The sequence below is a fragment of the Rhinolophus sinicus genome, chromosome 13 (genome assembly GCF_057876585.1).
Source record: "Rhinolophus sinicus isolate RSI-liver-muscle chromosome 13, RSI-T2T, whole genome shotgun sequence".
In the NCBI taxonomy this organism is placed as follows: domain Eukaryota; kingdom Metazoa; phylum Chordata; class Mammalia; order Chiroptera; family Rhinolophidae; genus Rhinolophus; species Rhinolophus sinicus.
The window spans coordinates 38015735-38029075 of record NC_142513.1 but is presented as its reverse complement, the minus strand read 5'-3'; the positions used below and the strand labels follow the sequence as shown (position 1 = coordinate 38029075).

The 13341-nt window shown below is 40.5% G+C and overlaps 1 protein-coding gene across 1 annotated transcript in view; it reads right to left on the bottom strand.

Annotated features, from left to right (window-relative positions):
* The window catches only part of PCSK2 (proprotein convertase subtilisin/kexin type 2), a 294040-nt gene that overhangs the window by 111385 nt on the left and 169314 nt on the right, over positions 1-13341 (bottom strand). Inside the window, exon 5 of the mRNA XM_019756643.3 lies at positions 8750-8787. Within this exon, the coding sequence (XP_019612202.1) occupies positions 8750-8787 (38 nt within the window). The remainder of the gene's footprint in view (positions 1-8749; positions 8788-13341) is intronic.

Here is a 13341-nt window from a genome sequence, read left to right as displayed (position 1 = left end):
TCCTATTCTCTCCAGTCCTTTGGCCATTATTTCTGTGGTCAGTTAATTCTATAGTCTTCTATTCCTCTCACCAGTGACATGCATTAATGAGGAATGAAGTGAGGGCATCACCTATGAGATAGTTGAGAGCTGGGAGTTAGAAGGTTCTGCATGCTGGAGCTCCCCATCATCACTGACAGAGGCTCATCATATGATTTAGCTCCCTATTTCATTTACAATGTATGAATTATTAACTCATAGCCAATGTGTTTTAGCAAATATTTATTAAATCTCTACTTACTACTGTGCTAAATGTTAAAGGGGACACAAAATTTTAAAAGTACACACTTTCCTACAAAGAGCTCCTGATCTAGTTCTGATGTTATCGTATGTTATAGGTGAATAACATTATTGAATGAATGATAGAATGAATGAATAAAGTGCCAAAATGAATGATAAGGTTAATCATCAGAATCTGGGAACATTTTCAAAAATATATATATTATGAGGCTTATTCCTAAAGATTTTGATCAGTAAGTCTAGGGTAGGGTCAGAGAAATTTATATTCTCCCTAGGCTAAGATGGGCTTAAATTCTGTTGGAGGACTGAGGTCTATCAAGGGTAACTATAACAGTTGCTGCATAAAAACTACCATAAAATATCAGCAGCATATCACAGTAAGCATTTATATCACCTAAAGTCTGCAGTTCAGCTAGGAGTAAGATGATTTTAGCTGGGCAAACCTGGGCAGTTCTGCTGGTTGTAGCTGGGCTTGCTTGCTTCTGGGGATTATCTGGGGGTCAGGTGGTAGTATTGGTGGGGCTCCTCGGGTAGGCAGCTCTGCTTTTAACCGCATGAAGTATTGTAGGTTGACTTAGGTAGCTGTGCTGCAGGGTTTGGCAACTGGGGTAATTCTTCTCCATGTATCTCTAATCTGCCTCCTGGGTCCAGTGGGCTAACCCAAGCATGTTCTTCTAGTGGTGATGGTAGAGGTATAGGAGGCACGTGGGAGCACACAAGGCCTCTTAAGTCCTCTGAATGGGTACTTTGACTCTTCCATATTATTCTATTGCTTTAAACAAGTCCCATGGCCCAACCCAAAGTTAAAGGGTGGGAAATATACTTCCCCCTTTCAGAGGGAGGTTCTGCAAAGTCCAATGGCAGAAGCTTTAGGTTTAGGGAAGAATGAGGAGTTGGAGTGAATCAATCTCCCACATTCGCTGCATTCAAAAATTCATGGAATAACTCAAGGAAGACCACGTGAATCTGCCCAGATTCTCAGAACAGGACCTTAGAGTTGCTCAGAGGGTGACCAACAGTTTCCAAGCTGAAAGATGGAGGCCCTAGTTCAAGAAGTGGCCCATCAGGGCAGAAGTCTGTGACCCACTCTGTGATCACTTAAACATCAGAAGATACAATTTCCTTGGCCTGGAGAAAACTTCACTTGGAAAAATTGCCATCTTACAATATCTTCACCCATCTTGAGCATTAGGCCTCCCTTATGAATATCCCTGAATATCTTTTTAGTTCAAAGTTCTGAGACAGAGAAGAGTAGATGAGAAATTTTGCTGTCTCTGGGGCATCCTTCTTAATTGCATCCCTGGCTATGGGCAATGGGTCTTCTCTCTCCCTTTATTTTCTGTTGCTTGGATTGTTTTTTTTTCCAATTAAATCTTTTATTTTTCAAATAAATCTTTGAGATTTATTTTGGTAACCTGTGCTTTTGGCCTCTGCTTTCCTAGCCTTACAATCTTATACTTAGTCTAAATGAAGTATACTTACTTCTCTTGTGAGAACCTTGAGGAGGGCACTGAGCAATCACAGTGATTTCTTGCAGCATGCTCCTGCCATTGTGCAGAGTTGTAATCTCAGCTCTTTTGAAAAGGAAATGAATGTTTATGGAGCATCTGTTATCTGGCAGACCCTATATACATGATTTATCTCAATGATACCTCACAGCAAAACTGATATTTATTTTGCCCATTTCACAAATGAGGAAATTCAAGGTCAAAGAGATTTTATAGATTAATCTAAGGTTGTGCAACGATGAGTTAGGAAGCCTGGTGTCACACTAGGATTTGACACAATTTTCATTATTGTCACAGTATCAGAACCTTACCTGGCATGCTGGCCAATTTCTAACTGTCAGCATCTGAAACTCTTCACCTGAAGACTCTCTGTGTCCACTGAACCTATTGTGCTTGTATGAAGGGCAGGCCAGGAGAGCTGGGCAGTTAATATCCCCACCTCCCCACCTTGTGCTTGATACGGGGCCACAGCCCCCAACCAGTGATTGACAAGAGCTAGTGGATAACTCTGAGGCATCTCTCTCTACACTACTTCCCAGAGTTCCATGGTGCGATTATGCTCCTGTTGCCCTCCGGTGTAACTGGCTTTGTAACAAACTTTCTGAGCTGCTCTCCCTTCTGAAGTTGTATCCCTTCTCCCCAACTAGTGCTTCCTGGGATCTACCCCCAAATAAATTACTTGCTTTCCAATCCTTGTCTCAGGTTTGCCTTGGAGAAAACTCCCACCCACTGCAAACGAGTTTCCTTGGATTTTACAGAACCACTAGCCACTTCTTTGACTTTTGTAGCTTTAGCAGAACAATCATTGGGAAAAGCAGGAGATGCTTGGCTCCACCTATGACCAAAATAAGAGAGCAGCAACCTTGGTCACACTTCTCATGTTCTTGTAGAAGTCCCCCTCTATTCTTGGAAGGATCCCTGGGCTTGGACCAGTGCTGTAAACACGGGGCCACACAGTAGAGATGAACAACCTCTCTGCCTGCCTGCCTCTCACCTGTGAGGTGCATTCCACACCTGTGTCTTTACTGACCTCAGGCTCCACTGGAGAATACCTGTGTCTGGCTTTCTTTCTTCCTGTGGTACTTGCACATAGCAGGTCCAATATGCAGTGATCAGATTGTGTTACAGCATATATCCAGACCATTTACACAGAGAGGATGGGGTAAAGGAACTCTGGTTTCGACTTGTTCTAAAATAGTTTCTTGGCCAATATTAATTTCATGTTATTGCTATTGCGATAGAAAAGGAAAATTTTAATTATTTGGAATAGTGAACCTTTGCCAGTGGGACTGGATCCCTCAGATTAAATTCAATCATACAATAATAGAGTAATAATGCAAGCAGCTATTATTATCCTTTGCTCCTAACTCACAACAGATTCAACGTAGATTTGTTGAATTAAATTAACAGTAACGACTCTCATTTATGTATTGATTTGCAGTTTTCAAAGGATTCTAATTTCAGTTTAAATAGAAAGAATACCAGACTACCAGTATACTCTGACTCTTCTCTTTTAATACATGGAAAAAACAGGCTTTGAAAATAATTCTGCTTTGGGAAACATTTACCTGGTTTGATTATGAAGAAATTTTTATCATCTTTGTGGGGACAGAGCCACGAGTGCAGTTTCCAGGCTCTCGGCCTCACATGGAAAGGTGCTGGCTCAGGTAGTATATGCCCATCAACTGTGATTGGATGGCCATCAGCTGTGGCTAGTTAGCCGTAAGCTGTAACCAGTGAGCCATTGGCCACTAATATAACTGCTGTGGCTACGCTAGCAGAAACTGGGGGCTAGCAAGAAGATGGTGGCTGAGCTAGCAAGAGCAGATTGCAGTTAGCATGGCGGATTGCAGCTAGCAAGTAAGGTTGGTTGGCAGAGAGAAGTGGACAGCAGGTTGCGGATAGTGTGGCTCCTGCTTCCTGTGTCTCCAACCCAGCTGCCAGTGAGACTATAGTGGTATGACTCCCCTAACTATGGCTCTGTGGGTGTTCCTTTTTGGCCTCGCCACGTCCTGTGTTCTTATGTGGGGAGCGGGACCAGAGACCCTGCATGACACTCTGCATAACAATCTTTGTCTTAGAATCTCTGCTAGACTTTTTACTTCTCACTGAACATAATCAGTAGCAAAAAGGAATGTTCCCAACACAGCACATTTCTGTTTATTTTAACCTTTAATAAATTTCCAAGTCATTCTCTCTGTGGCAGTAATTGCCAGTAGACCGCACATATACCTTTGATCCCTGGTGAGTTCTGGCTGCCTGTACCTGCATCTCTTTGCCAAGGGCTGTGGGAAAGTAGCAAGTGCTAGGATGTTAACATCCCGTGGGACCAGCCCTCAACCAATGATGGACAGGAGTTGCTGTATAAATATCCCAGCTTCCTGTGGTATTTATAAATAACACAGCCATCCTGTGTGGGATAACTCTAGCAGACATTTTCTGCACCATCTCCCAGATTCGCCAATGGGATGAAATTCTGGCTGCTCCCCGTGGTAACTTGTTTGGTAATGCACTATTTATTGGCTGCCTTCCCTTCCATGTCTCATTCCCCCCTCTCTCCTTGCTTCCTGGGATCACTTCCCAAATAAACAACTTGCACTCAAACCCTTGTCTCATAGTCTGCTTCTGGGGGAACCCAAACACAGACCTCCCCAAAGTACATTTCACTAGAAGGACACTTGGATAGCTCATCACATCCAAGCTATTAAGTCACCTAAGAAGGTGTGAATCTGCCTGTTAACCCTTTGCTCAAACAATTTTCGAGTTCATCACCATCCACGGATTTCATTGCTCTGCTGGGCAGGTCTACTGCACTTGCCATCCTCATTCTGTTAATTATAGTATAAAATTTGTAATTAAAAATAAAGAAGATGAATTTGGTTAGTAGTTTTAACATTGTCATTGTTAACTGTACACAGGGTGAGACAGACAACAAGGCCAGTAAAAAATAGTCAGACTCATGTTCTCTGCCGAGGAATTAAGAACGAGATATTTGGATGTTAGTTTTCTCACCTATATCAAAGACAGAAAATTTTCACAACCATGGGTAACTAAATTTCTTTGTAGGACATTTATCAAACACTATATAAGTTCCAAGTGTTTGATAAATGTTGAAGATGTGGATCTTCCTCTGGATAGAAGTTGTCTAAATGTGCAGTTTTGTACAGAACTTACATTTTCTGTTCAATTCTTAGATATCTAGTTTAAGTTTAGTGTAGATGTTGTCGTCTCAACAACATCCTTACCAAATGGACTCCAACACTCCTTTTGAATATTGGCAGATGTGGAGAATTCATTACTTCCTCAGAGAGCTAATTCCTTTGATTTATTAACCTGATTTTAATCATTTGACAGTTACTTTTTCTTTTAACTGAACTAAAATCTTCCTCCTGCAGTTGTCACCCATTGGTGGGAATTTTCTTGGTAGACTTTCCTGAACAAAGTGAATGCTTCATCCCACATGGAATATTTAAAATATTTGAAAACATATTTAATGCATGAGGTCTGACAATTAAGTTTGTGAACTTATTGCAATGATGTTGCTAACATTTTTTTGATATCAGAGGGATTATTCATTATGAATTTGAACCAAATGAACAAACAACTAACCAAGTTTACTATTTGGAAGTGCTGAAAAGGCTAAGTGAAAAAGGTAGACGACCTGAACTTTTCCCCAACAATTCATGGCTCTTGCATCACGACAATACACCAGCTCACACGGCACTGTCTGGGAAGGAGTTTGTAGTCAGTAAACAAATAACTGTATTGGAACACCCTCCCTACTCACCTGATTTGGCTCCCAATATCTTCTTTACCTGAGGATAAAGAAAATATTGAAAGGAAGACATTTTGATGATATTCAGGACATCAAGGGTAATACGATGACAGCTCTGATGGCCATAGAAAAAGAGTTCCAAAATTGCTTTGAAGGGTGGACTAGGCACTGGTGTTGATCGGTGCATAGCTTCCCAAGAGGCGTACTTTTAAGGTGGCCGTAGTGATATTCAGCAATGACGTATGTAGCACTTGTTCTAGGATGAGTTCATGAATTTAATTGTCAGACCTTGTATGTCCCTCTTTATTTATTTATTTATTTATTTATTTATTTATTTATTTATTTATTTATTTATTTTTAAGTGTATGCCTCTTACTTAAGTTGTCTTTTTCCCAGTTCTTTCAGCTCTCCTCAGCAGGTTATGGTTTGGAGACCCTCTACTTCCCTTGACACTATCTGTCACTCTTTCTCTTAGAGTGAGACACTTATTGGAAACAACCGAGTTGTCCAACAATTGGGGATTGGAAAGTTTAAATAAATTACAGCATGAGGCAATACTGTATAGCCCTTATAATCATGTTTTGAAGACGATTTAATAATATAAAATGTTCATGACATATCAAGTGGAAGGAGGGATACTGTATAAGCACTCATTAAAAATATACACATAGAAATGGAAGTTCAAAATATGTTAAAATATTAAGAATGGTGATATGGTTAATTTTTAATCTGTTTTATGCTTTTCCAGATTTTCTACAGAGAACATGTATTTATTTTTTTAATTAGAAAAAAACAAACACGTTTTTGGAAAGAAACAGAAAAAAAAAAAAAAAAAGAAAGAACCCTACAACAACTCATAGAACCACAGAGTTCTTCAGGTATATTCTGACATCACAGATTTGATGGGAGCTGGCTCCTTCCAGTTTGGATGTTTCACTTTCCAATTTCAGATTAGGGATTTTTGACAGATGAATCGCACTGTTGATTAGCATTGTACCTGCAGTTCTTCAGAGCCTCAGAGGATTTTTTTTCCTACTTGAATTACTATCTCTTTTAATCTGGTAATTGGCTTTGGGAATAGCCTGTCATGGAAATACCTGGGCTGGGAGAGGAGAAGGGAAGGATGCCCAGGTTAATCTCTATGTAAGTGCCCTTCACCGGGGCTAAACTAGCAGGGGCGAGACAAAGGGATGTCAGTTTAAAAGCCTGATTGGCAACCACCTCACCTTGAAGTCCTACAAGCTGCAAGATGAAAGAACACTGATTTGCAAAAGTGAGCAGAGCCCTGTTGGCTACTCTGCGAGATGCTGGGTGCTCGAGATGGCAGGAACCTTGTGTAGTCGCAGCTCAGCCTAGAAGGAGGATACAAATGCCTATGTGGAGGGGGCAGCCCTCTGAGGCTGAAACTGCTGGTCCCTGCAGGCCATTATCCCTGCTATTTCTGTAAATAAGGAAAGGTCACTGAGTATCAGAAACTTGGAGAAAAAGCAAAAGATGTATTTCTCCTTCTCCCCTTTGGAGAACTCTCCAAGGCCCTGTAGTCATTGGGGAGGCAGAGAAAGGGAGGACACTAGAAGAAGAGAACAAGTTTCTGTGTGAAGTAGTCCCTTTAAGGAAGCAACAGGGACAGACAGACACACAGCTCTGTGTGGAAAGAGGACCAGGGAAGAAGAGAAGTGTTTCCTTAGATGTTGCAGATGGACAACTGAGGCAAAATCTACAACTCATATGTTGTTCTCTATTGTCTTATCTATAGGAGGGGACTCTCATCTCTTGGAACAGAGTGTTGGATTAATTTCTGCCATGTCTCTCTGGGGGCACACTGGACTGGGCCAAATATTCATTTAACTTTCTTTAATTATTAAAAAAAGATGTTTAGCCCAATGTATACTCTTCTTGATTTTGCTTCCTGATGCCCAATGCACTAAACATGGGGGAAAAAAAATCTCTGTTTTCTTCTTGCAATGTAGACACACAACTTCCAGGATGAATGACCCAGAATGTTGACCTAAAAACACTTCTGCTTGTTAACCACCTTTTCACTATTGAAGTCTGTGTTCTTGTAAATATGATCTCTTTAGGTACTAAAATAATTTTTTTATATATATATCTGCAGGTTACAGAAGTATAGCTTAGTAATAGTTTGAATAATTTTAAGCAAACACACTAATATTTGAATACCGTGTTTCCCTGAAAATAAGACCTAACCAGACCATCAGCTCTAATGCGTCTTTTGGAGCAAAAGTTAACATAAGTTTCAGTCTTATTTTAATATAAGACCGGGTATAATATAACATAACATAATATTATATAATATAGTATAGTATGATATGATATGATATGATATAATACTGGGTTTTATATGATATATATGGTATGATATGATATATGATATGATATAATATAATACCAGGTCTCATATTAATTTTTGCTCCAAAAGACGTATTAGAGCTGATTGTCTGGCTAGGTCTTATTTTGGGGGAAACACGGTAGTGTACTTCCTGGGGTTAAAATAGTGATCGCTTATGTTTAAAGGGTTTGTAGGTTTCATCAGGGAAGCAGTGTGACTTGCTGGGTCAAAAGTCAGAGCATGTGGTTCTAACCCAATAGTGTTTACCATGACTTCCTGTGACTGTTACTTGTCAAGGGAAACTAAATACTGTACATAGTGTTGTGAGGGATAGTTGGTGTTCAGTGCTCATAAGCACAGAAATAATAAAAAAGATTATGTTCTTGCTTTCATACAGCTTTGGTTGCAATGTGAATTGCTGCACTATTTGGCATTTTGCCATCAGTTTAACCAGCAAAAACCCAAATGATCATTTCCATCCTTCAATTTCAATATCCTTAGCTAGAGTTGATTTTAAACCTTGACAAGGCTCTCTCTTCTTTGCCCCTCCCTGTACCTTTTTTTCTTGGCACGCTGTCTTTCAGACCTTGTTTCCTTCTTTTCTTCTCACAAAGCTATCAGCTTTTTCTGCTGCCAGGGCCCATGCCTTGTCTGTTTGTCTTTGGCCCGAGTTGTGGCTCTAACAAGATGGGCAGTTCCAGTGTGTGTGTGTGTGTGTGCGTGTCCTATGTGCATGCATGCGTGTGTGTGCATGTGTGCATGTGTGTTCCCAATAATGAGGGATGCCAGAACATTTAAGATGTATGTGTTTCCCAACACAGGTTGGCTTGTACTTACATAGTTTGAGGCCAGGTCCGGATGGAGATAGTCAATCCCTGTGAAAAGACAACAACAGCATAGGAATGAAAGGTGAATAATTGCCACTGTCCTCAGGAAAGCTGCTCAAGAAAATGCCCTCCTTATGTGCTGCCACCTGGAGACTTGGATGGGGGTGAGCACCTGTGCCTGAGGCCCTACACTTGCGTTTCTACTCCACAGTGAGCTGCACCACCCAAGTAGAGGGACAGCTGCCACCAGATGGATCAGAGAAGTGAAGCCAATAGAGCTTGGGGCCCCAGGATAACACTTTTGCCATAAATGTCAGTGCTAAGGGGCTTAGTGGCTGCAAAATGGATGGCTCATTAGGACAGTGATCTAAGAGAGATTTGTGGAAATCCTGACATTTCTGAAACATCAACTGGCATATCTTCTGAATTGAAACGGGCCCTGAGAAGGGAAAGTAATTATTATTTAACAGGGCCTGGACAACAATGTATTAGAAGAGGTTTCTCTGGCATGAAAATAAAAAAGAACACGGCTGGGCAAGAAAAGCGATTAGGCAAATGGCAAATGGTCTCCTGTGAGGTGTCCTGAGTGGGAGCTGACGCTTGTCTTTCCAGAATGTGGCTTTCCAGGAAGCCCAAGACCTTGAGTCTCCTGGATGTGGACTACCTTGTTGCCCAATAATCATTCCAAAGGTCGAATTATGGTCCATGAACTGCTGGGTTCCATCAGACAGGTGGGCCTCAAAAAGTACCCTGGAACATCAAGGGCAAATCAAAAAGCTCTCATCCAGGTCTGAGAGCCATATAATTTTTGTAGTAGTTACATCTGAGCATCCAGCCCTCCAAGAAACCAGCCAGGTTCTTGCACCAGCTAGCATAATGGTTACCAGTGTAGGTTTTTAATAAAAAATCCAGGTTTGAATTCCAACCATGCTGCCAACTGGCTGCATGACTTCAGGCAATGTGCTTGGCCTCTCTTTGCTTGCTTTCTTCTCGACCTAATGGGGGCAAGCACAGTGTGGGGTGCTTGTCCCAGCATCATTTAACAATTCTATTGGGTTGTAATATTTAAAAGCTAGAAGTATTATTAAGTCTGTTTCTTAGCTTTCATCTTTACTACATGCATGTTAAAGCCAGGTCATAGTTATTGCTTTGTCCTGCAAAAAAGAATTTGTATGAGGATGTATACAGTTAACCCTTGAACAACGTAGGATTAGAGGTGCCAACCTCCTGGAAAGATTAAAATCCTCATATAACTTAAGTTGGCCCTCTGTATGCAGATTCCCAACCACTGGTTGACCCTTGAACAACCTGGGCTTGAACTGCCCAGGTCAGTTGTAAAGCTCGTGAATAAGTGGACCTGAGCACTTCAAACCCATGTTCTTCAAGGATTACTGTTTCTCTAAAAAGAAATTTTTTTTGGTTTTATTCTGGTTGCACATGTAATATCTGCTAAGTCCTTTCTGGATGGGGAGTCACTGTTTTACAGACTGTCTAACATTTCGCCGCTGATTTTGCCATCCAAAGCAATTACTGTTATCATGGCTGCTTTCTATTGCTTGGGAGAGTATAGCAGGTCACTTCTGGTCCACCATCCTCTTCCTGCTCCTCCTCCTCTTCCTCCTTTTCCTGCTCTTCCTCCTCCTCCTCCTCCTCATCCCCTCTCAAGGACTGCAGAAGGACAGCAGTCAGAAGATTTAAAGACTAATACTTTTAAAGTTTGCAGACCCTTGTTCTGGACCCTAATTCAGGGATGGTCCTTGTAGGCTGTGGGAAAAACTGGGGATAAGCACAGTCTATGCCAACAGACCTAGTTCCATTTCAGGCTCAGACACTGTAATATTTGTGTGGCTTTGGCCAAGTGACATAATCTCTCTGAGCCTCAATTTCCTCATCTTTGAAATGGGGATATTTACTTTGCAAAGCAATTTTCAAGATTAGAGACAATTGAAACTGTTTACTTGTAGTAAACACTTGATAAATTATATTTCTAATGTCATCATTAGTACCATCACCTACCACATCACTAGAGTTCTATGGATAATGCAGAAGAGCAGAACAGTTTAAAAAATTGACTTAGTTTTACAATGTTTGTTGGAATTAAATTGTTGAATATATTTGTTGAAATTGGTTTAATTCTGTGAACTTATTGTTAGGAAAACATTTTTGTAACACACAGAAAAGTTAAAGAAGAGAGAGAGACACACACACACACACACACACACAGAAAACTTTTTTTTTTTTTCTCTAACAGAGTCAGTTTTTAAAACATGACTCCATGTTTGATAGTGTAAGTTGTTTAGGAGAGAAATTTTCTAAGTAGTAGTCTCTTCTCTCTGAAGGGAAAATATTGAAGCAAAGAGATAATTTGAGACCAGAAGGAAATTAGAATTAAAATAAGATAAATTTAGCCTAATTAAAATAAAAGATTTTTAATTAGGTTAAGGGAAAGACTGTGTTAAGTTAGAACAGACACAGACTTTGGTCTGAGAAAGAAAAGATTATTTATAGAATTGTGAAGGACAACAGACATGATTCAGAAGAAGAATAATAAACTAAAGCATTCAAATGATAACCTGGTAATTACATAGTATTTTAATATTTTTGCATATTTGATTATCTTTTGAAGGGGAATATACTAAATACATTTTCTAAATCAGCTTACTAATTCTTATATTAGTACTGTAATCATTCTTATTTTTCATGCATTTTTATTTTCAGCAATTATGACAGATACTATGTAGGTCCTGGAAAAACAGACAATTTGGACACAGAAACTGAGCTGTACAAATATCTATGGTTCACAGTCTGCAGGGGCACTGACACTTCCCCAGCCAATCATAATGAATGTGGTGCACAAATGATAAATACTTGGTTATATTTTTGTTCATGAACTGTCATTAATTTGGAGTCTAATCCACAATAGTTCAAATTTCCAGGAAGCTCTAACAGTTCTGGAGACCTCATGGAATTGGCAAGGAGCTCTATGAACATATCCCTACTTAGAATGTTAAGAGTTTAATATTACATTTGAGGACCCTGGTCCTAAGCTGAGTTCCTTTCATTGTCCCAAGAAAGCTAGCCCCTTGTACCACCCCCACTGACTTATATGTTGATGAGGAGTAGACCTCAATGCATGGATTGTATTTTTCAAAAGTGGTGGTTTAATATCTCCCATCCTATGTGGTTTTCTACAACGTAACAATGTCCCTCCCCACCCCTCCCCAATTAGAGGTAGGTCTATTTTCGCCTCTTCAGTCTGAGTGGCCTGTGACTGCTTCTAACAGTAGGACATAGTAGAACAGCATTGTATGACATCCAGGATAGATCAGAAAATGCCAGTCATCTTCCCCCTATTCCTTTTAGACACTTGCTCACTCTGGAGGAAACCAGCTGCGTGTAAGAAGCCCATGTGCAGGCTCTGTGTTTGACAGCTGAGCTCCAGCAGCAGCCATCATCTACCACCAGCCTGAGAATGAGCCATCTTGGATGTCCAGCTCAATTGAGCCTTCAGATCACCACAGTCCAGCCAACATCTGACCTCCGTTGAATGAGAAACCTCAAGTGAGAACTGCCAAGGCAGGTTCTTCCTATGCCACAAAAATCATAATAAATAGTTACTTCAAGCTGCTTTGTGTCAGAGTAATTTGCTACACAGCAATAAGAACTGGAACAAACATCCCACTGGAACTTCTGAGGCCTATGAAGCTCAAGTTAGGAGAGGAAATGCTACTTTTCTATGTGATGCAGAGTTCTAAATCTCTTGGAAGGGTGTGGGTGACTGTCTGGACCTCCGCTTACATGCATGAGATCCTGTTCACAAAGTCCCACCAGGAAAATGGGGCCAAGGGGTGGGTTTCAAGCACTGAGGATGGTGGTTAGGATTTCTTGTGAGACTTTGGGTAGTTGCTTGCCTCCATAAACCTCAATTTTTTCATCTGCAAAATGTGGATAATAATAATACTAACCTTAGAGAATAACTGTGATGGTGTTTCCAAAATGCCAGATAGTGCCTAGTACATAGTGAGTACTTAATAAATATTAGTTTTTATTGCTACTTCAGCTTGAAGTTCTCTCTAGCCCCTCTTCACTGGCCTTCAATCTTATTCTCTTGGCTCCATCTGATATCAGCTAAAGGCCTTGACCATGCCACCCCTGACCGTCTTTGACCTTGAAAGCCAGCTACTTGCCTTGAATCATGCCTGGGATGGGTAACTCCTGACCAACCCATGTCTTGTTATAGTCACATCCCATTTTCTAGATCAAATTCCCAACACTAAATAATTCCGTTACAACAAAAGGGATGAATTGTCATTGTTAAGTGGGGTACTTGCTGACATCTCATTGCTTGGAATGTTAGAGTAGACCCTTAAGAAATGCTTTCTGTCCCTTTGGGCAATAGTTAATCATGGAGGAACTCTTCTAGTGATGTGTAGTATATGGAAATAGCATTAAGTTGCACCCGACTGAAGGCAGAAAATATTTATTCAGCATCAAGCAAGTCACTGGATCTACCAGAGGGAATGGCAATTGAGTTTTGAGTTGGGCAACCAAAAAGGAGTGAATGGCTATTAAAACTGGGCTATCAAAACATAGAGAATATAG